The sequence below is a fragment of the Pieris napi genome, chromosome 24, assembly GCF_905475465.1.
Source record: "Pieris napi chromosome 24, ilPieNapi1.2, whole genome shotgun sequence".
In the NCBI taxonomy this organism is placed as follows: Eukaryota; Metazoa; Arthropoda; class Insecta; order Lepidoptera; family Pieridae; genus Pieris; species Pieris napi.
In genome coordinates this window covers 6232950-6256324 of record NC_062257.1, presented here as the reverse complement: position 1 = coordinate 6256324, position 23375 = coordinate 6232950, and the positions used below count along the sequence as shown (strand labels likewise).

The following is a 23375-nucleotide window of genomic DNA, read 5'->3' as shown; positions in this document are numbered from 1 at the left end:
CAGGAGTTTTTTATTAGAAATTTCCTCCTCTTTCAGAATCTTTATTTGAAATTTCTTAAATATTAATAGTTTATTAAATATTGGCAAAAAACTAAATGCCATTATTTTTTCATCTTTAATGGTCTATAACTTTTGCAATTTTTTATGTGCTAATACACGCTTTTAGCACATTTTTCTAGACGTCATTCCGGATCCAATGAGCTATCGCACATAATTTTAAGAGTAGTATCTCTATTTTGTTCCATTTTCAACTTGTCGACTAGACTATAGAACCTCAAAACGTCTGTTAAAAACTCGATTTTCGAAAATTTTCAATTTTTTTAGCGGGTAGTTAAAAAGAAGAATAATAAAAATTTGAAAAAAATAATAATAATGAAACATAAAATTTTATTTATTTCCTATTTAAATTCCCAGCAAAGCGGGCGGGAAACGGCTAGTTTAAATATATGTACATATATCTATAAAAAAAAAATCATAATGAAATTATTTTTTTTAATTCCAGGCTTCGCTAACAAAAGAAGAGCTCAAAGATGAATCTATATTAGAACTACCAGAGGAAACCAAGGAGATGGATGCTATTGAGATTGGTGAAGAAGATTTAGATGGATCAGACAATGAGTCTGTGGTTGAGGTTGTGGAACCTGCTAAGGAACCGGAGCCAGTTGAGGTATGTACCCAAAGGGGCATTGATATATTATTGAAGTGAAACTTCTTTATCGGGGTTGGAAAAAAAATTAGTGTAAAATTTTTTCGTTACGCGTCACATTTTCCCGTTACGCGCCATGTTGCTTTTTGAAGTCAAACTTCTTTATCGGCGTTGGAATGAAAGTAAGCCATTTAAAATAACGATAACAATGATAGTAAAAATTATGTTACAATTAATGAAATTCTGTAATAATCTTAGTAGTAATAAGGTAAAATGAAATAATTGTATTTGTATTCATGTCTATGATAATAAAAGCCTTTATCAAATTTAACTTTATTTCTGTAAAGTTGCATATAGTAGATCATTTTTCGAAAAATAAGGTCATAAAGAAGTTTCACTTCTAACGTGTGTACACCTAGTACACGTACACATTTTTTTATTTTTTTTTTGTTGTATGGGGCCGTTCATAAAATACATTCGCATACAAGGGGAAGGGAGGGGTCTGGCTGAGTGTGACAAGGGGGGACGGGGGGGACGTGACGTTCGCCGTTTATTATTTTTTGACATGAGCGCTATCGCATCGTATCCACGTACCCCTATTTATATTATGTTTCGTTATAAAAGATATTTATTAATTTATTTAAATTTTATTATAACTAAATAAATATTTTTAATTTTCAGAATTTGTTTACTATCATTTAGAATTTATCATACTCAGCAGAGGGGGGGGGGGGGGCATAGTTTTTGTGACTAAATATTTCTAGGGGGGGTAACAGAAAGTGTGACAATAGGGGGGAGGGGGTCAAAAAAAGCTGATGTTAGTGTGACGTATTTTATGAACGGCCCCTATGATATATGTATGCAATATTGTTTTTACCGAATAAAAAAATTGAAGGGTGAAGTTATTAATTCCTAAAATGTGTTTATATGTGTACAATTTTTTTTAATAGATGATATAACAGACATTCGCTAGACTGAGTTTTTAGTGATTTTTAACCGATTCCAAAAAAATAAAAGAATATTTTTATTAATATGATTTTGTTTAATAAATTACAAACTATTTCCCAGATCCAAGAAGTAGACGATGGTGATGAAGATGACGTTCTCCTGAAAGTGGAGCCTGTAGAGCAGGTGGTGGTTGAAGATGATGCGGACACCGATGAGGAGACCCAGGTGGAACGGACGAAAAGGGACGAATTGGCTGCCATTGACTTTGCTAATATCAAGATTAAACAGGAACCTGTTGATCCAGGTAATTTATAAATGTTTTTTTTTTAATCTTTGCTAAGGGATACAATAACTATCGTAAAATTAAATGTTTATACAATCTGTGACTGTTCGGTTTTCCGGAATGAAAACTTTTTAGGTTTTTCTGTGATTTTTCGCTATATAAACCTCAGAGTTCAAGTTATAAGTTCTTAACTAACAAATAAAAAATAGGGGTTGATCGTAGAGGGTAGATGAAAATTAAGGGTTGTATGTATTTTTGTATGCTGTATCATAAAATAATAAACACAAAAAAAATTGTCTAGAGAATAAAAAAAATATTTTTGGGGTGGAGACCCCTTATCACTAAGGGGTTTGAAAGATATATAGTAGCCGATTTTCAGACTTACTGCATATGCCAAAAAAAACACATACAAATCGGTCAAGACGTTTCGGAGGAGTATGGAAACGAACATTTTGACACGAGAATTTTATATATTAGATAAAAATATTTCCAGTTAGTTTGTGTTTTATTCGGCATTCTAATACAAATAATAATTATCATTAAACGCGTTTAATAATAATAGTTAATTCTTAGACTAAAATATTTAAAAAATCATATTAACCACATATTTATTTTTTTCTAGACGATGAACCAATAATAACAGCGGATCTAGAGACGCCGCCCGTTACCATAGAAACCACTCACACAACTGTCACATCCTCGATTGATGGCAATGTGCAATTGGACGACGCGACCGCTGCGCCTGCGCTGCCTATTGGAGGAATTAGGATTAATATTAATAAGGTGTGTTGAATACAATCTAATGTCCATCTGATAAAAAAATTCCTCACATTAGTATTTAAAGATCTCAAATTTTTTTTTAAAGACAAATCACACCAATTAACCTAGTCCCATGCTAAGCTGGTGAAGCTTGTGTTATGGGTACTAGGCAACGGATATGTAACATACATATTATAGATAGATAGACATATAAATACATATTTATACACCCAAGACCTAAGCACAACACCAAATGCTCATCACATCGATGTTCGTCTCAGCCGGGGATAGAACCCGGGACCCATGGATTCGCAGTCAGGGGTACTAAGTTACTTACCACTAGACCATTGAGTCATCAAAAAATTAATCCCTTTCAACCCTTAAAATATAATAATTGTCTCAGTCATCCATTCAGAGAATTTTTTGACGTGATAACGTCTTTAAAATCGTTTTAGTCGGGTGACATGTTCAGAAACTTGTGTCACACCAAAACCTCACGAGCGCGATCGCAGGTATAACGAGAGAGAGACGGACCGATCTCCCGTCTCATCTCGAGCGCTGCCAGTCATTCCGTGAAACTTGTCACGCGGAATCCTCACGAGCGGAGGCTGGCATAGCGTTCGAGTGAGTGGACCGATCTTCCGTCTCTCTCACTCTAGCGGCATACAAACGAATGGAGATTTGTTATCTTCATTAATTCCTTACTTCCCAAAAACTTATATCACCAATAAGACGTTATCACGTAAACATCTCGATCGTAAACCTACTTTACAAACAACCAATATTTTTTTTCATCAACATCATTTTGTCCAATTTAAAATCATCTAAATTACCTTTTTTTAGCAAATAAAAATAAAAAAAACATCGACCATATTGTCTGTCAATAGGTTAGACTTGTGTTATTTAAAATTTTGGGTCATCAGGAAGAGATTTATCTTGAAGGATTCAACATCTTCTCCCACTGAATGAAAATCGTATTTGTTTTGCCAAGTTTTAAATAAAATCCCTCCAGTAATTGCCCTGATTTGTGCCTTGATGATGTTGATTTTTGGGCTTCTAAGTACTATGTTTTATAAATATATGTTTGTCTACAAATTTTTCACATACCTTAATATATATAAATTACGTGTCACGTTGTTTGTCCGCTATGGACTCCTAAACTACCAAACGATTTCAATCAAATATGCAAACCGTGTGTAGTTTGATCCAACTTAAAAGATAGGATAGCTTACATCTCAATTTATACCCGCAATATTATTTTATTGCAAAATATTTGTTTATTATTTGATAGTCACAATTCTAACAGATGGCGCCGTGTTGAAAGTACCAACGTTTCACATAAGCTACAATTTAATAGCATAACCACCAAAAAAGCATGGTGGTCCCCATGACTGGTGTACTCCTACCGTTTCCCTTGAATAGTTTGCTACTATGTAATATAACAAAAACCTCACAGCATTGCTTGGCCGGTCTGCTAGTGTTATATATGAATTATTGAGATGATATAAATTTTATATTTCCTTCTAGGAAATAATTCCAGTCTCATCAAAATCGGTTGTGTAGTTTTTGTTTTATCCACACATATCAGGAGATGGATATTTGTTAATAAACATTTATTTTAGTCATTTTATACATTTTTAATTATACATTACAGGTAGTCACATCATTCATCAGCCCACAAGAAGATAAAATGCTAGAAGACATAAGTGCTGATGATGAACCGTTACCACCGGGAGAAGAACCCGAACTCGAATACAAGCTTAAGCCAGAGTTAGAGAATGTTCAGTTTAGCAGACAACCCCCATTACAGCGTGGGAACGAATTATCAGGACTTTGCTCAATCATGTGATGTGTGTGGTACTCGCAGACATATTTGTGTGTCTGATAGTGATGTGAAGTGAAGTGACTAGTGAATTATATTGCGTCTGTGATTTAGTAAAAGGATGCATCACAAAGTGAGGCACATTTGTGTCTGTTTTAGGGACATGTAAGTTTTATATAGTTATAAATTAGTAACTTATTGGACAGACGGACTTGTTTCTGTTTTCAGAAAATTTTGGTTCGATCAGACATGAAAGTTAGATATGCGAGCCACTTTTAACATGAATTGTTGCCAAACTAAGTCTTGGTCCGTGTGAAACATTTTTATGTCGGTTTTAATGACAATTTTTTCATATTTAAACATTGTTTCCTAATAGAACAGTACTAACAAGCGAATTGAATTAACATATTGATAAGTTACCAATACTGAAGAAGTATTAAATTGTACGTAAGTTTTAGTATTTTATTGTATTTTGCGCTATTGTTACGATTGATAAATATAATCCCCTTTATGCCTAAATGGCTTAAAACTATCGAACCTCACTTGGGTTCTAAATTCAAAATATGTTTTTAGTCTTGGAATATTTGACAATATTCTATAATCTATAGAAAAATCTTTGTCTATTCTTTCTTGACCTTTTATGAGAACAATTTAATAAATTAACAATAAAAATAATATTCTTTTGGGATTTTCATGTGTAATGTATTAAATATAATACATATATATTGAGAAATTGACGTTAAAAAAATTGTCGGATGATTTGTAAGATCATTTTAAATTTAGAACCCAGTTTTTATATTATACATTTCACATAGGCTTAATCTGGCAAAATGCACTGCCAGTACATTTAGGTAATTAAATCAAAATGTGATATTATAATAAGAATTTCATTGTAATTATTTTGGTTTTGGGTCGGCACAAGTTTAGTATGTTTTGGTTGTAAATAAATTGTCGTAAAACATTGATTATTATTTTTATTTCTCCTGTTTTTAATATTAGTACCACATTCAGCACCCATAAAGTGACTTTACGGAAGTAAGTGATCAACCGGTCCTTACAGATGTTCATGTTACATAGATATGATGCCCAATGTTTTTCTACATAGTAAAGGCAAGTGTTCATTGTGCACAGCCGGAGTTGGAAGTCACAAACATCAGGCCTCGATATTTATCATGCCGGACCTATTGAATTAGCTAACACTGATAGGTCTGCTAGATCCCGTTTGTACTCAATAACTCTCAAAACGTTAAGGAATAATAAAAATTATTAAGAATATGAACATAATAGACAATGTAAATTGCTTCGATAATAAAAACACGTGGCATTTTAATTTAAAATTCGTCATTTGAGATTTAATAAATTATTTGCTAAAATATAAAATACTAATATTTCATAAATTCTCTATACAAATACAGAAATGTTTTATTACTTGCAATTGCGAAATAAGAATGGCTGTTTTACACATTAGGCCTCTTCTCTCTAGCGCCAATATTGCGATACTGCATTTTAAAAGCACTTTCTGATATTAGATATATACAACATTTTTTGTTAATAACTAAAGCGGCGGAAGTGGTAGGTTTCTTTTAGATGCGTAATTTTGTCAACAGATGGCACCACATGCTGTTTGGATTTGTAAAATTATTTAATTTACTTATTTTAATTCGATAACTTATCCGATATTTTATTACTTATTCTGCTATTCGGAGCGGAGAAGAATCAACCAAAAAAGAGATCACTTACATCGGTCCAGTCGATATTGCGTGTGTAACTAACACGACTTTGTTTTATATAGTAGATATATGTACCTATTTAGATTCGTTTCAGAAAATATAAAAGAAGGTAATGCTATTATTACTAGGATACTATGTAGGTCCATAACATAGTACACAAATATATACATAAAAGCTATTTTTCCTAATAGTGTAAATAATTTAATAGTTAAAAATAGCTAAATTTATTTATATATAGTTTATCTAATTATGTATTAGACTGAAGAGCAAAAGCGTTTTACGATTATTTCACTGTTTAAAAATAATTACGACGTCACATTTTGACGAATGTCTAGAATGTAATAATGTATTACCACTCTTTTCTCGGATATATTAAGAAGTTGGTGAAACAGATACATTATTGTGATTCTTTGTTTTAAAACTGTCGCATTTTATAAGAGTATCGAGAGTTTTTTACGCTGGCTTTGTCTCTCGGCCTACACCCTCTGTCTTCTTTGCCGATGAGTAGGGATGCCTACAAATTCAAATTTAATGACGTGGAATAAGTGATACCTATATCTTTTCCCCGTACTAGACTATCTAAAGTTAGTAATTCTTTATTGGGGAAAGGGATACTCTTCTTTAATAAAATCCCAGAGGCTCTTTTATCACTGCCTTTCAATAAATTTAAGAAATGTATTAAAGAAAAGCTGTGTAAAAAGGCTTACTATAAAGTCAACGATTATCTAGTTGATAAAAGGGCCTGGGACTAGTACTAGACAGGCTACTTCTAATTAATTTGCGATATTTGTTTTAAATAAGTGTTGTTTGATGATTTGCTGTTTTAAAAGAGTACCGAGAGTTTTTTACGCCGGCTTTTTCTCTCGGCCTACACCCTCTGTCTTCTTTGCCGATGAGTAGGGATGCCTACAAATTCAAATTTAATGACGTGGAATAAGTGATACCTATATCTTTTCCCCGTACTAGACTATCTAAAGTTAGTAATTCTTTTTTGGGGAAAGGGATACTCTTCTTTAATAAAATCCCAGAGGCTCTTTTATCTCTGCCTTTCAATAAATTTAAGAAATGTATTAAAGAAAAGCTGTGTAAAAAGGCTTACTATAAAGTCAACGATTATCTAGTTGATAAAAGGGCCTGGGACTAGTGCTAGAAGGTGCAGAAAAAAAAACAGAATCTACCCCAGGGGGGTACCACACGCGCTCGCGGTGGAGAATCCCCCTCTGGGCGTCCAATACCCGTATCACCTCGACGTCCGCCGTTCCACAACTGAGCGTTTTTTAAGGCAGTTTTTGCCGCGCACAACCACTATGTGGAACCAGCTGCCAAGTATTTCCGAACCAATTCGACTTAGGGTCCTTCAAGAAAAGAGCGTACCTATTCTTAAAAGGCCGGCAACGCACTCGCGAGCCCTCTGGCATTGAGAGTGTCCATGGGCGGCGGTATCACTTAACATCAGGTGAGCCTCCTGCCCGTTTGCCCCCCGTTCTATAAAAAAAAAAAAGACAGGCTACTTCTAATTAATTTGCGATATTTGTTTTAAAACAAGTGTTGTTTGATGATTTGCTATTTTAAAAGAGTAGGTACCGAGAGTTTTTTTACGCCGGCTTTTTCTCTCGGCCTACACCCTCTGTCTTCTTTGCCGATGAGTAGGGATGCCTACAAATTCAAATTTAATGACGTGGAACAAGAGATACATGTATCTTATGTTCCATAATAACCATATTTTATTTTATTTTTATTTTATGTTCCATAATACACATATATTATTTTATTTCATTAACTTTTATAATTATTTGGTAGAATTACAATTTTCTATTTCTGGAAAGTAAAAAAAAAGTAAACTAACATTGTGCACAAAATAATTTTCGTAAAAATCGTCGTGTTTTTTTTGAATAAAATGTTTTGTAAAAATTATGGTATAACAATATTTGACCAAATTATTCAATATTCACGAATTCATGTAAATTTTTTGAATGAAACACTTCCAAAAGCGTGTTCGGAAGCAGAAACATGTGTAGGTACAGATGAGAAGTCAGAACAATTTAAATATAATTTATTTCTTAACATTACATACTACAATTATGTGGCCACCGTGGAAATGGTAAAGTATCTTTAATATTAGGTATGCCACATACAACTTGCAATAATCTCTCAAGTCCTAATCCAAATCCTCCAGTTGGAATATTTCCAAACTTCCGTAACTCCAAATACCAATTTAAGGCTTCTGAGGGTAATTTAGATTGTAGCTTTTCATAATTATCTTCTCTTAAACTTCCACCGGCTATTTCGCCTGTAATTGGGCCTAAGAGATCTAGTGCATCCACCTGTAAAAATATGATTATGATATCGACTTGACAACTCATTGGTCTAGTGGTTAGTACCCCTGACTCCGAAACCATGGGTTCCGGGTTCGATCCCAGGCTGAGACGAACATCGATGTGATGAGCATTTGGTGTTGTGCCTAAGCTCTTGGGTGTTTAAATATGTATTTATATGTCTTTCTATCTATAGTATGTATGTATATCCGTTGCCTAGTACCCATAACACAAGCTTCACCAGCTTAGCATGGGACCAGGTCAATTGGTGTGAATTGTCTTTAAAAAAAAAATGTAATCTATAATTTAAAGTATTTAATTGTTATATTGGTCTAAACATGTCTGGTGTACATGTCTGGAAAATTTGTGGTCATTGATTGTACGCTGCTAGTACATATATAGCAAAACTGAGAACTGTATGTTGATGTTATGTATATGTCACAGTATAATTGTAACCACCGTTAGATTGTATTTTATCTCGCGAGATTGTAAACTGTCGAAAGATTGTCAACTCAACGTACTGCTTACAATTTAAAGTATTATTATTCGGTAGATTGTAATCTATCGAAGTGAAACCGTCAAATTGTGAAACAGTACGCACCTCGCGCGCTGATTGGTTGAACGAAATATGCCAGGCAGCACCATATTTGTTTGTTAATTCGTTTGTTGTCGAATGTAAACAAACAGTGTTTAAGTGAATGAATTGATGTCGTGTTGAAAGTAACTCACATATAAACAATAGAGTAAAAGGCAAATTTGCTTTCTCAGTTACCTTACTATTATCGAAATCACTCTCCTTCATATAAAATGATTTTAGCTTTTTAGGCCATTGTACTACAAACACTGGAACTCCACTACAGTGCTTCACTAATGCTAGTTCTTGTTCTTTATTAATTCCATCTTCATTTGTACTTAAACCCTTTTTATTTAAGATATTTCTTGCTTCATCATAAGTTAAGGTAATAAATCTATCCTTTAACCAAGTAGGTGCAACATTGTTCTTATCTATTAAATATAAATCAGCTTCATTTGTATTCCTTATTTCACTAAATATATGTTTCAATAAATTTTCTAAAATAGACTGTAGTTGTTCTATATTATCGCAAAAAGCAAGTTCAGCTTCTAACATATAAAACTCTGATAAGTGAAGACGTGATTTTGAGTTTTCAGCTCTGAAAGTCGGACCTAAAGTATAAACATTACCCATTCCTCGACAAATAGCCTCTAAATGCAATTGAGCAGACACCGTTAAGAATGATTTCCTCCCAAAATACACATCATCATTAGTTTTTCCTTCTTGCAACATTGCTTTGATAGTTTCCTCACTATCAGGTAAAACTTTAAACGTTTCTCCAGCACCTTCACAATCATTGGAAGTTAATATAGGTGTGTTTACGTTTAAATAATTCCTTGATGCAAAAAAGTCATGTATGTGTTTCGTAACAGAGTGCCGGATTCTGAGCATTGCCGATATGTAATTGGTACGACAGCGTAAGTGTAAGTAATTGCGAATATATTCTGGCGGATGAGCTGTTCGGGGATTGAATGGATACCCGTCAAGAACTACACATGTTCCATAAACTTTTACACTATCAGCTCGTAATTCAAGCTGACCCCGAGGGCTTTTTTCAAGTTTTCCTGTAATATGAACCGCGCTACCATATGTTAAATCATTGGTTTTTAGGTTTTTAGGAATCAAAACCTGTAATTTTTTAGCAGTTGATCCGTCGCTCACATCTGCGAATACGAGGTCTTTCTGGACTCTTAAGCTCTTTACCCACCCCTGGATAACAAGAAGAAATAATTAAACTATGTACAGTATTAATATAATTAAAATTTCATTCATCATCTAAAGCTAACCTTAACTTCAGCTACATTACCAATATTTGGATTTGTTAGTAATGATGCCACTACGCTATATTTTTTATAGTATTGTGTAATTAAATTTAAGCCCTTGGACGTTAGTAATTTCTGCTTTCGAAACATGTTAACATTCAATTTAAAGAAAACTAAGTTACTATTTTTATTTATATTTTGAATTTTATTTTCTTGTGTTCTGACAGTTGACACTTGACTTGACCCTGTACAGTGTATTTTCATTAGCTGTGCTGAGTATTCTGTGTTGATTCGTTTTTAAAACAAATCTATGAGAATTAAATCGTTTTAATCTGTTTCAGTGACAGAGCGTAGACTGTCAAACATCAATTTATGTCATTTTAGCAAATCATGGTCACGTATTCATAGTCAATAGACTATAGAGTACGTATATCATTTTCGTAATTCTTAATCGTATTTATTGTGCTTTTGAGGATTGCGTTGTGACTTGTGGGTGCTTAAATCTTAACTAAAATATAATTATATCGCCCCTAAAGTATCCAGTAGATAAGTTATTTTACAAGAATGTAAGTTGCTATAACATTTCTTTCTATAACCAAAACCTAGCTTGTAACATTATATACGTTTTCATAAATATAATATTCTAAAGCAATATCCCCAAACGAGTTTTTCTACATCGTGAGGCTATTAAATTATACTTTATGTAATTAAGTACTATAGTCACCTCTGTATCTGAACTGAATTTTTTCGTGGCCTACTTTTTCGTTAATTAATATGACTTTTATTCTGATTAAATTTATGGAAGTAAGAAAATGTCGTATGTGACCGCTTTAAATTTTTCAAGATATTTTATTTAATTCCAAATGAAACATGATAAGTAACCTTAAACATTATTGGAAGAAGTCTGACATTTCATCTTTACCTGTAATTAACTGATAACATTATCTTTTATTACACCTTCGTTTGTCCCTAAGCTTATATTTCATTTATGTTCGAAATATGTATATATTATTTTTTAAATATTATTAAATACTATATAAACATCTAATTACGTGACTATCGTCGCAATTTTTGATTATATGAACTGGATACAAAATAATAAAATCAATTTACCATGAGTAAAATTAAAAGTGAAAACTTAACTTTCTTTGGCCTACTTGTTGGATCAAATGTTCTTAAATTTCACTGAACATCTGTGCTTATGTAGTTAATGTTATAAAATTTATGTTTACTACTGATGACTATGAATAGTTAGTTACTAAACCATATTCAATATTCATCCTAAGAATATTCCATAACATTCAATCTATTTCCACACTTTAAAAAAAACTTCAGCTATGTTAAGCTGGGATATGCAACAAGTATTTTACGGGGAAATAATATTTTTCAATGTGTTTGTTTTTGAATAAATACATTTTTCCTACCATCACTTCAAGCATTGTGATAGACCTTGGCAATGACTTCTTTTGAACATTATTATAACTTGTTTATCCTTGTTTTTTGTACTGAATTTTAACATATTATATGTATAGGGAAAATCCTACATTAAATTTATTATTTTATACAAAATTTTATATGTTAATTTATACAGTTATATTAATTAAACATGGAAATTTTTTTTATAGGTTGTATTGATCACTTCTTTAAAGATAATCAGCTGTCTGCCTGAGAGACACCATACATTTTTGGGTTGCCGACATGATTTCCTCACAAGTAGACCAACACTTTGAAAAAGATCTGTCCTTTTTACTTGAAAACCACTTTAATTTGTGAAATAAAAAATTAAGTGAAAGTAACTTTCACTCCATCTCTGCATTATTTATGTTACTTGAATTTTTTATTACTTTCAAGCAAATACTTTAGCTTGATTCTTAGAGATTGTTGTATTTGGGCATTGGAACCAAATTTTTTTATCAGCTCCAGTGCTCCTTTAATTTGGTAACTTTTTTTGGTTTAATCTTACATCTTTACATATTGAATTAGACATATTATATCTTTACATACGTATGCCTAATTCAAAATAAGCATTACTTAAGAATTTAACTACAGAGTGTACTTAACTCATTGCTATCAAGTAAATTGCCAAGAGTTAGTTCTTGACAATACGTTTCAAGTTATTTAAGCCAACATTTTGGAACAACAAACTATTCTACCCATTTGGTATAAACATCCAATTATAATAAAAGTCGATAATAGAACAAAAAATTTAAATTGTATAATAGTTAAATTATACGATCAGTAATAATATAATATGTTAGCACACTGAAAGAAGTATCTGACACATTTTCTGTTTTGATAATTTTTACTTTGATCTTCTGTGTCCGACGCATATTCTGTGTATTTGTTTACTTCAGGGACCAGTATTGTTGGAACCAAATATAGTTTATAAAACTTAAAACGCATTTTTGTATTTATAAAGGTTTTGTAAATTTATAATTTTCTTTTACAGAATGGCGGACCCAAACCCCCAAGCCGGTGACACAGGCCCACCAAAGGGAATACCTGCTTTGAAAGCTCATGTTATAGAAAATAAAATATATGTAGCACTATGGGGAACCCGTATTTTGACCATATTGTTCACATTTGGATATGTCATTCCTATATTTACAAAGTAAGTAGCTTTGATACAAATAATATAGCCTCTAGAGTAGTTTGTTAAGAGCTACAGCTCTTAGATCAGATATAAATAAGTACAGCAACGCCTTATGTGTTATCACTTTTAAAGTACAGTGTACTCTTTATTACATCATTCATTATCTCGAAAAAACTGTCTATAATAAAAAAATGAGTTAAATTTAATTGGTTTAACCCAATACCCATACATAAATGATAAATGATTTATTTTCTGTAAGTAGGCTTGTACAAACACTTACACGTCAAGCATATTTTTTTTTTAAACTAGTCTTTTGAGGAAAGAACCACACAGATTGAGTATACCTGTCAAGTCAGTGCACGCATTTGTCAGTAATCGTGCAGCTCAACTCTAAACTTAAGGAGCTTAACGATTCGACGAACAATACCAAAGAAAAGACATTTGGGTAGGCCGCATAAATTACTCAAACTGTTGGGCTATGACTAAAACTGAGAAAAGGATAAAATAAATAAAACAATGATCCACGTAGTCTTCACATTCACAATAATTAAAAATAGTATAAGTAATACCTTACAAAGTAAATATTCATGTCATTGTAAACATTAATTCTAAATACATAATACATTAATTCTTCCCTTCCTATAATGAAAGCTCTCTATAACAAATAAAAATGCTCGGTCCCTTGAAATTTGTCATAAAGAGTTTACTCTGTATTTTATTTTCATTAAATGTATATTATCAATTAATCTCAGTACACCTGTATTTTGAATCTTATAATAAAAATACCTGACAACATTTTTGATACTTACAACTGAACAATTTGAGTTGTTTTCATTTTATATAGAATATTATTATTTCTCTTTAGTAAAAGACAAGTATTGTTTAGTAATTACAAACTGGTATTTTACGAGCAATAGTGGTTTAGTTTTTTTTACGGTAACTGGAGGCAAACGGTGTTATGAGATGGTTAAAATTACTGACGTTAGTTTAGAAACAAAAAGAATGCACTTATTATATAGTTTTGTTTAAGCGGTTGTTTTCACTAAATATACCTATACATGTGAGATAATTCATATATTCATAACATTACAAGGTTAAAAACAATATTATATCTCAGTTGTGTTACCTTTGGTTGATAAATAAAAAGTTGAATTTAACATAAGCTGCTTCAAGGTCTATTATATTTGAATAATACAGGTACAAAAATTAAATCTTATATACTTGTTTGGATGTTGTAGGATGTTCTTTCCAGTAAAATTATTTCCACTGATTGTAATCGCTCAGGCTGCCGGATTATGAATTTTGGTGTGCTAAAGTTCTCATATTTTAAAGTGGATAGCTAGATTGGGGTTTGTTTAGGCTGTGAATAGGAAATAGGAAATGTTTATTACTGAATTTAGGTTTTTTTTTACCCTGTGCATTATTGTACGTGCAATCAAGATAGCTCTTTACAGCTATTACAGCCAATTATGCAACAATTCACCATGACTGACACTTTAAATACACCTCTTATAAGGATTAAGTCTTAAAATATGGGTTTGACTTGGGTTTCACAGATTTATCAGTAAGCGGTGAAAACAATAAAACCCCATACGCAATCTATTTGCGTATGGGGTTTTATTGATAGAAAAACTGATACTTTGTTTCGCTCGCACTTAAGTGTTTCACATTAGTGCCTTCTCTTTTTAGTTATTATTGTTATTTTAGAAGCTCATCTAGTTCTATACTCTATCTACGTTTCCATACGTGTGTTTAATGCACACAGACGGAAACTAACTTTTAATAATTTGACAGCTCAACATCAGCATTCTACAAGGCGTTATTAGCGAATGCAGCAACGTCGGCGTTGAGACTGCACCAGCGGATCCCACCTTCGGAGATAAGGTTCTCGCAGGAGTTCCTCAACAGGTTCTTCTTGGAAGACAGTGCTCACTATCTCTTCTATTCGCTGATATTCATGAACGTTGCGCCGAACTTATGTATCCTTTTTATTTGAAGCTGTTCCAGCTTCGCAGCAGAATTTTTAAGTACTGTAAAAAGAGTTTCTTCGCTGAATTTTTTGTTATGGAACAGGGCCATACGATCAGGTTTACCTGGGGCCGTTCAAGTATTACGTAAGACAAAGCTCTCAAAATAATAATACATAAAGGCATTAATTTTTTGTAGGAATCCTCGAAAATGAATTTCGTTTTCAAGCATAGACATTGTGTGGGTAAGATGTGTAAAAAATAATTACTGTTGACGTAATCACCAAATAAGAAAATCAAAGACTTTTTAATTTCGTAATCACATAACGTATCGGAAAATGGAGAAAATGTAATTTACGTTATAAACATTGTATTGATACGCCGAGATTTATTCCGCGAAGAAGTTTTTTAAATTTCGAATTCATATGGGAACAGCGCCAATGCTATTGGTAAAGCATAGTCACAGACTACGATTGATATTCAAAGAGGTTTTAATGTTGCTTTATAAGCCACTATATTAAATTTATTTTAAAGAAAATCTGTTTGTTTGTACAATACTTTGTATTGATACGTTTAAGATTTTTCTTCGTAAAGTCATTTGGAGGGGTTTTTTGAATTTCGAATTCAGATTGGCACAGCCCAATCGCGTTTTTGGTATTCAAACTATAATTGATATTTAAAGAGGTTTTAATGTTTCGTTATAAGCCACTTTATTAAATGTATTTTAAAGATTTTTAGTCCTTTGGAGAGGTTTTTTGAATTTTGAATTCTGATTGGCACAGCGCAATTGCTATTGGTAAAACGTAGTCACAGACTACGATTGATATTCAAAGAGGTTTTAACGTTTTCTTTATATTGCCATGTATATATTTTTTTAAAGAGAAAGAAAAACAAATGACGGGTCACGTGACATGCGCTGTGCGCTATTAAATTATGAGTTACAGCGCAAGTAGCGAAATTATGCGCAAATAATGTTTATTAATATCGAAGATCGCTTCTACAATTATTAAAACTGGTTAGTGGTTAACCTTGACGCAAGGTCTTGAATTGTTTTCTTTAATTTGTCACATTAATAACCACGAACATATTTAATATTGGCTGGAACGTTAGTTATTTAAGCCATTGTGAAGAAAGGTGACTCTTCCTCCAGCTTAAAGGACCCTCGACCAGATTTCTGATGACATTTATGAGGTAGAGAAACTGTATATAGACTTAGCGGGAAATACTTCGATAGCGCGTCAGGGCGTGACGTCATCGCTGTTTGAGCCGGTTTCCCCGCGTTCCTCTATGACATAGACAACACTATGTACACATAATGTTAATTTAAATTCGGTTAAATGTTGACATAATTATAACTATAAAGTTAGAGTGTACTCCTCCCTCAAAGGAGTTCAAGTATTACGTAAGCAGATTTATTTTTTGGCTCACCTGATGTTAAGTGATACCGCCGCCCATGGACACTCTCAATGCCACAGGGCTCGCGAGTGCGTTGCCGGCCTTTCAAGAATTGGTACGCTCTTTTCTTGAAGGACCCTACGGAAGGACGTATTTACTGCCATTTCCCCCCCCCCCCCCTTTGTCAGCAAAAGTAAGCAAAGCTCTCAAAAATAAATAGTACATAAACGTATTAATTGTTTGTAGTAATCCTCGAAAATGCATTTAGTTTTCAAGTATAGTGTGGGTAATATGTGTAAAAAAGTAAATAATTACTGTTGACGTAATCAAAGACACCCCCTGATTTTCTAATTTGGTTGGTTTTCCCCCCTGTATTGCTTATGTGAGGCCGGGAACTCACCCACTACAAATGGGTGTCTATGGGCTGCGATGTGCCCATATTATAAAAAAAATTAATATTTATTTTTAATTCTATAAATAAAATTTTCTTAATATTATACAGTAATTTTGACGCCAATTTTCTTGTTCGCGATGCTGCACGCCGCCTCGTATTCACTCACAATATTGGATGTAAGTATATTTATTATGGAGCAGTGCTGGCCTCGTCCCTGAGGTCGTAGGTTCGATCCCCGGCTGTGCACCAATGGAATTTCTATGTGCGCATTTAACATTCGAACGCCGAAGGATAACATCGTCAGGAACGAAAGCCTTAGACTTAAAAGTCGACGGCGTGTGTCAGGCACAGAAGGTTGATCACCTACTTGCCTATTAGATTGACAAATGATCATGAAACAGGAATCTGAGATCCAGACCTAAAAAAAGGTTGTAGCGCCTGCGCCTCTGTTTTTGTTTAATTTTTTATATTTATTGAAGTTATACTTCTTTTGGCGCGTTAGGAAATTATGAGCGTAAATTTCACAAAAAACCGACACCCTGAATATCTGTTCAAATGTCGGTAAAACAGTCTGGGCTGCTAGTTGGCGCTTGCACTGTTTTATCGACAAGTTGCATTGTCTGTCATGGCGTAGTGTTTTTCAGAATCGTGTTTATTTCAACCAAAATAATGATTTCTATACGAGAAAACCCGTTCCAATGTGATAAAAAAACATAGTGTTTATTGTAAAATATCATGATTAGTATATACTATATAGTTTCGATTGGAAGTGACCATTAAATTGGACAAGAAAAATGCAATTCGAAGAGGGAAAATGCTCGAAGAAAATTATTACGCCAAAGAAGTATAACTTCTAACACGTCTACATAAGTTCACACACTTTTTTTTTTATATTATACAACAAGCTTGAGCGTAATACTTGAACGCTCCCTTACTAACAATTTGAAGGTAAAAATTACACGGAACTTAAAACAAACTGAGGTTATTTTTGTTTTTATTTGATAAAGATGATATTTTAATTTCAGACTTTGGGCCAAAATTCCATGTGGGTGGCTCGCCTGCTAATTTCGTTAGTGGAATTACAATCGCGGAATATTTTACGCGCGGCTGCTTTAGCTGAAATCTCTCTATTCCCATTGGTGGCCATCATGGCACTTTTGTAAGTAATCATTTCTATACACACACGACACACGTCTTAAATACAAAAAAAAAACGATGGGTTGCACTCCGGGAGTGCCGACAGAAGTGAAAACTTGAATATTAACGTTGTGCATTTTTGATATTTTGGAATGGTTAGGGAATAATTTTGCACGAATTGCTTTAATTATTAGTATAAACGTACTATCATTTATGTGGTAGAATAAAATATTTATTAATTGCGCTATCGTACACAAACATGACAATTTATATCACATTAACTATGCCGCGCCAGCTGTCTACTCTCCATCCGTCGTCTGTCTGACCAAATCATTAATAATAAAGCTTTAGACGTTTCGCAAAATTAATCCTTTATATATTGACTTAAGGTCCAATTCTACATGCATCAATGTATCTGAGGAAAGAGACAAATGAATTAAAAGCGTAACTATATAGCACGAAGGTTCATAATCCTTTAAAAAAACATCCGTCTTACGAATTTGTCCTGACGCGAGTTCAACATTTTTTACCCATTCCAAAAAAGTGTACAGTCACTTCAAAAATCATCAAAATCGGTCCAGAAGAAACCAGCTTGCCTTAGACCCAAAATGTCGACGGCGTGTGTCAGGCACAGGAAGCTGATCACCAACTTGCCTATTATATTGACAAATGATCATGTGACAGATAGAGAAATCTGAGGCACAGACCTAAAAAGTTTGTAGCGCCTATAATTTTTTTAATATTCAAATCTGATATATTGTTATAAAACAATATCTTAAACTTCTTACTATTCACACATATTATTGTGAGCTGTTGGTGTATCGCATCTTCAGCTGTTAAAATTTTGAACAACCATCCATGTCAGCAGTTGTTCAATGTTCAAGTGTAATCTGAACAAATCTAAAATAGTTTTTCTTGACAAATAGCCCATCGTCTCATTTTTTCGTTTAAGCTACGTTTCATAGAAAAGCGGTGCCGTCAACTAACGGCCGCCATATTACGGTTGTCAATAACGGCCGTCTTTACGGTGGCAAAGCTGTGGTTTCCTATAAAGTAGTGCGACCGTATTTTTGAAGTGTTATTCTAATTTCGTTCCACTCATTTTGCTTCTTGCTTGTCTGTACTCTTTGGATTTGATATTGTACAAAGCTTCATGATTTTAACAAAATCAATTAATTGTTCATCATTTTCGCTCGTCCAAGTCATTGTATTAATTAAATATGCGCACCGCTATGACGACCGTCATGCAAATGACAGCACCGCTATTTGACGTTACGGTGACTCTCAATGGTTTCTAGAAAACCTACTCCGATGTTATTTATAGACAACGTATGGGTGACGTCACCCAACGTTACATTACGGCCGTTAGTTAACGGTACCGCAATTCTAGGAAACCATAGCTTGGTTCAAACCCTCTAAGCAGCGTTTCTTCTTTCTCTTACAGCGGCTACAGCGGTCTGCTAACACCATTCATGTACTATTACTTCGTGTTATGGCGATACGCCTCCCGCCGTAACCCGTACACCCGTAACACGTTCAGAGAGTTACGTTCAGTGGCCGAGAGGGTGGCTAACAAGGAAAGTCTACCCTCTCCACTGAAGTCTGGATTGCACTCCGCTATCAGAGTTGTGTGCATGATGGCGCCAAGGGTGGAAGTTCAGGAGTGAGGTACAGTAACCTATTTTTCGATCTAGAAGATATAAAAAAAAAAAATCGCAAAAAAAGTGGTACATTCAGATTGATAATACGTATGCAAATGTCATATAAGGGGTCTGTTTCACAATGTATGGATAAAGTGCCAAATAGCTAGCAACACATAAATTATTTGGAAGATAAATTGTGCTATTTGACATTAATCGGACTCATAACTTATGATGGACTTTATGTGACGAATAGCGCTATCTGACAGTCGTGAAACGCAATAATAGTGTTTATCCTACCAATAAGTAATAAATTGCTAATTTGGAACTTATGTAGAACTTATCCGTACATTGTGAAACAGACCCTAATAATGTCAAAATTATAAGTAAAGTATTTTATAATTGTTGTCAAAACTTCTGATCTAAATACTCTATGAGTGGCACATTGCCTTCAAAAATTTAATTACCTTCCCCTTGAAAGCATGACAAAGCAGTAACACTCGGATCAGGATGTTTTTTTATTAATACATGTAATAAGAAAATATACGTAGAAGTGATTCTTTTTAAAGTCGGTTAAAAATTAAGTCCCCCATCTGTCTGTATGAAGGCGATAAGCTCATACGGATTTTTGCATTGGATTCCCTAATAGTTCCTAAGCCTGTAAAGAAATACATATATTTGACATGAGCTGAAGAATTAATAAAGTTTGACACACATTTGACAGCTCAGCGTGTGACAGTTGTCAGTTGTCAAATTTTGAGGTTTTGTTGATATTTGAAAGATGCTAGTTTCATCAAAATTTAAGAATTTTTCTGACTGGAGAATGCTTGGATAATTCGGTTCACTATATTTTTATAAAATCCATCAAAATAGTTATGAAAAAAAAGTTTATTACGCCTTATCGTACGTTTAAGATTATAGTAAAGATTTATTTTTATTTTCAGGTAAACGAAGACTACATCATTCAACAGTATATTTATTTTTGTTTATACCTGTTCTACTATAATAATCTGTGCTCGAGTCTGCTATTTTTGTCAATTTCGAAACTTCACTTTGATGCTATGAAACTGTCATGTGTCAATAATCCCTCTAATCAATGATACGTCACAATTACTAGAAAATACTTGGTGCATTTTATATTATTTTCTTGGGACTGAGACAAATATAAATATAATATATATATAGTTATTATTTGAGCAGACTCTGAGTGTCCACTAAGCTAGCACACATAAGAGAATCTAACATTTTCAAGCACTAATACGGGTTAATAGGTTCTGTTGCTTTTTGCGTTAACCTTGTGTGCTAAAATGCCTTATCAATTTCAATCATAACAATTTTCCGCCAAAATATTTCTTAATATGGGTAATTTAAGGGTTTATGTTGTATTCAAGTACATTAGAAATGTATGTTTGTATGTTTATACGGTTTTGAATGTATCGTGTGGGCGAACACGGTTGATTGGTGTCACACGCTGTCTGACCTGTCAACGTCATGCCTGTCAGATTGACAACATCTTTATGACAGCGCAAAGTAAATTTAAACTGATTTTTTTATAAATGAATTCGTATTTATTTTAATTCTACTTTTTTAAATGATATCACAAATAGCTAGATGTGGTCTCATTAAATAACAGCTGAAGAAGTTGTTATCAAATGTCACTGTTTGACGGATGACAGCTGACAGCTTACCAATCACGTGTACAACCCAGAACGATTTATTGTAAGATTAAATATTTTTTTAAGGATTAATATACGAACAAATTTGGTCCAATATTATTCAAATTAGAAAAATGTAGGATAATTTTTTTAGTTTAAATTGTTTCTAAATTAATGTGTAACGGATATACAAACAAATAAATATATAAAAACCACTTTTCTGTCACAATTATCAATTCCCTTGGCATTTATGTATTTTCAATGAATTTTTGTGAATATAAAGTTACACTTTTGTATTAATATTAAATGCACTTGGTTTTGGGATGAATGTAGTATGGATTTTTAAATAAATGTTTAAGAAATATATCGTTTTTTTATTTCTCGTAACTAAATACACAAGAGTTTTCCCCTTATAGGGTTAATTTAAAACTAACCTTTTTTACTAAAAGCAATTTAACGCAGGAAAGTGTCCAATAACACTACTTAAATAAAATCAGCGGCGCTACAACGTTTTTATATCTTGGCCTCAGATTTCTGTTTCATGACCATTTGTCAATCTAATAGGCAAGTAGGTACGTAGTTTATAAGATACTATCGAGCAGCAACCTTATAAAATAAAAGCAAATTAGTGGCGCTACAACCTTTTTAGTTCTTGGGCTCAGATTTATGTTGCATGACCATTGTCAATCTAATAGGCAATTAGTTACGTAGTGTATAAGATACTATAATCGAGCAGCAACCTTATAAAATAAAAGCAAATCAGTGGCGCTACAACCTTTTTAGGTCTAGGCCTCAGATTTCTGTATGTTACGTAGTTTATAAGATACTATAGTTGAGCAGCAACCTTATAAAATAAAAGCAAATCAGTGGAGCTACAACCTTTTTAGGTCTAGGCCTCAGATTTCTGTATGTTACGTAGTTTATAAGATACTATAGTCGAGCAGCAACCTTATAAAATAAAAGCAAATCAGTGGGGCTACAACCTTTTACGGTCTGGGCCTCGGATTTCTGTATGTTACGTAGTTTATAAGATACTATAGTCGAGCAGCAACCTTATAAAATAAAAGCAAATCAGTGGGGCTACAACCTTTTACGGTCTGGGCCTCGGATTTCTGTATGTTACGTAGTTTATAAGATACTATAGTCGAGCAGCAACCTTATAAAATAAAAGCAAATCAGTGGGGCTACAACCTTTTACGGTCTGGGCCTCGGATTTCTGTATGTTACGTAGTTTATAAGATACTATAGTCGAGCAGCAACCTTATAAAATAAAAGCAAATCAGTGGGGCTACAACCTTTTACGGTCTGGGCCTCGGATTTCTGTATGTTACGTAGTTTATAAGATACTATAGTCGAGCAGCAACCTTATAAAATAAAAGCAAATCATTGGGGCTACAACCTTTTACGGTCTGGGCCTCGGATTTCTGTATGTTACGTAGTTTATAAGATACTATAGACGTGCAGCAACCGTATAAAATAAAAGAAAATCAGTGGAGCTACAACCTTTTTAGGTCTAGGCCTCAGATTTCTGTATGTTACGTAGTTTATAAGATACTATAGTCGAGCAGCAACCTTATAAAATAAAAGCAAATCAGTGGGGCTACAACCTTTTACGGTCTGGGCCTCGGATTTCTGTATGTTACGTAGTTTATAAGATACTATAGTCGAGCAGCAACCTTATAAAATAAAAGCAAATCAGTGGGGCTACAACCTTTTACGGTCTGGGCCTCGGATTTCTGTATGTTACGTAGTTTATAAGATACTATAGACGTGCAGCAACCTTATAAAATAAAAGCAAATCAGTGGGGCTACAACCTTTTACGGTCTGGGCCTCGGATTTCTGTATGTTACGTAGTTTATAAGATACTATAGTCGAGCAGCAACCTTATAAAATAAAAGCAAATCAGTGGGGCTACAACCTTTTACGGTCTGGGCCTCGGATTTCTGTATGTTACGTAGTTTATAAGATACTATAGACGTGCAGCAACCGTATAAAATAAAAGAAAATCAGTGGAGCTACAACCTTTTTAGGTCTGGGCCTCAAATCTGTATCTATTTTATGATCTTTTGTCAATCTAATAGGCAAGTAGGTGATCAGCCTCCTGTGCCAGACACACGCTGTAAACTTTTAGGGTCTAAGGCAAGCCGGTTTCCTCACGATGTTTTCCTTCAGCGTTCGAGCGAATGTTAAATTCGCATTAGTGCACAGCCGGGGATTGAACCTACGACCTCAGGGATGAGAGTCGCACGCTGAG

The 23375-nt window shown here is 33.6% G+C and overlaps 3 protein-coding genes across 3 annotated transcripts; 2 read left to right on the top strand and 1 right to left on the bottom strand.

Moving 5' to 3' along the window:
* Nucleotides 1-506: 506 nt before the first annotated feature.
* LOC125061685 lies at nt 507-5423 on the top strand. Its single transcript, XM_047667222.1, has 4 exons — nt 507-667; nt 1715-1898; nt 2500-2660; nt 4291-5423. The coding sequence occupies exons 1-4, from the start codon at nt 569-571 to the stop codon at nt 4483-4485; spliced, it is 639 nt and encodes a 212-aa protein (XP_047523178.1). The 5' UTR covers nt 507-568; the 3' UTR covers nt 4486-5423.
* Nucleotides 5424-8224: 2801 nt separating this feature from the next.
* On the bottom strand, nt 8225-10588 carry LOC125061717 (probable asparagine--tRNA ligase, mitochondrial). Its single transcript, XM_047667288.1, has 3 exons — nt 10364-10588; nt 9276-10286; nt 8225-8512 (listed from the first exon to the last, which is right to left on the bottom strand). Exons 1-3 carry the CDS (start codon nt 10487-10489, stop codon nt 8255-8257), a joined length of 1395 nt encoding a protein of 464 aa, XP_047523244.1. The 5' UTR covers nt 10490-10588; the 3' UTR covers nt 8225-8254.
* Nucleotides 10589-10736: 148 nt separating this feature from the next.
* Nucleotides 10737-21484, top strand: LOC125061718 (Krueppel homolog 2). The gene is made up of 7 exons (XM_047667290.1): nt 10737-10905; nt 12789-12950; nt 14727-14911; nt 16797-16864; nt 17714-17847; nt 19270-19493; nt 20410-21484. Exons 2-6 carry the CDS (start codon nt 12790-12792, stop codon nt 19490-19492), a joined length of 771 nt encoding a protein of 256 aa, XP_047523246.1. The 5' UTR covers nt 10737-10905; nt 12789; the 3' UTR covers nt 19493; nt 20410-21484.
* Nucleotides 21485-23375: the final 1891 nt, after the last annotated feature.

Coding starts and splice junctions, on each gene's coding strand:
- LOC125061685 (XM_047667222.1), top strand. CDS start 569: ATGGATGCTATTGAGATTGGTGAAGAAGATTTAGATGGATCAGACAAT. Junction 668..1,714: donor AGGAACCGGAGCCAGTTGAG/GTATGTACCCAA, acceptor ACTATTTCCCAG/ATCCAAGAAGTAGACGATGG. Junction 2,661..4,290: donor TTAGGATTAATATTAATAAG/GTGTGTTGAATA, acceptor TATACATTACAG/GTAGTCACATCATTCATCAG.
- LOC125061717 (XM_047667288.1), bottom strand. CDS start 10,489: ATGTTTCGAAAGCAGAAATTACTAACGTCCAAGGGCTTAAATTTAATT. Junction 10,287..10,363: donor GTAATGTAGCTGAAGTTAAG/GTTAGCTTTAGA, acceptor CTTGTTATCCAG/GGGTGGGTAAAGAGCTTAAG. Junction 8,513..9,275: donor GTGATTTCGATAATAGTAAG/GTAACTGAGAAA, acceptor ATATTTTTACAG/GTGGATGCACTAGATCTCTT.
- LOC125061718 (XM_047667290.1), top strand. CDS start 12,790: ATGGCGGACCCAAACCCCCAAGCCGGTGACACAGGCCCACCAAAGGGA. Junction 12,951..14,726: donor GTCATTCCTATATTTACAAA/GTAAGTAGCTTT, acceptor ATAATTTGACAG/CTCAACATCAGCATTCTACA. Junction 16,865..17,713: donor ATTCACTCACAATATTGGAT/GTAAGTATATTT, acceptor TTTTAATTTCAG/ACTTTGGGCCAAAATTCCAT.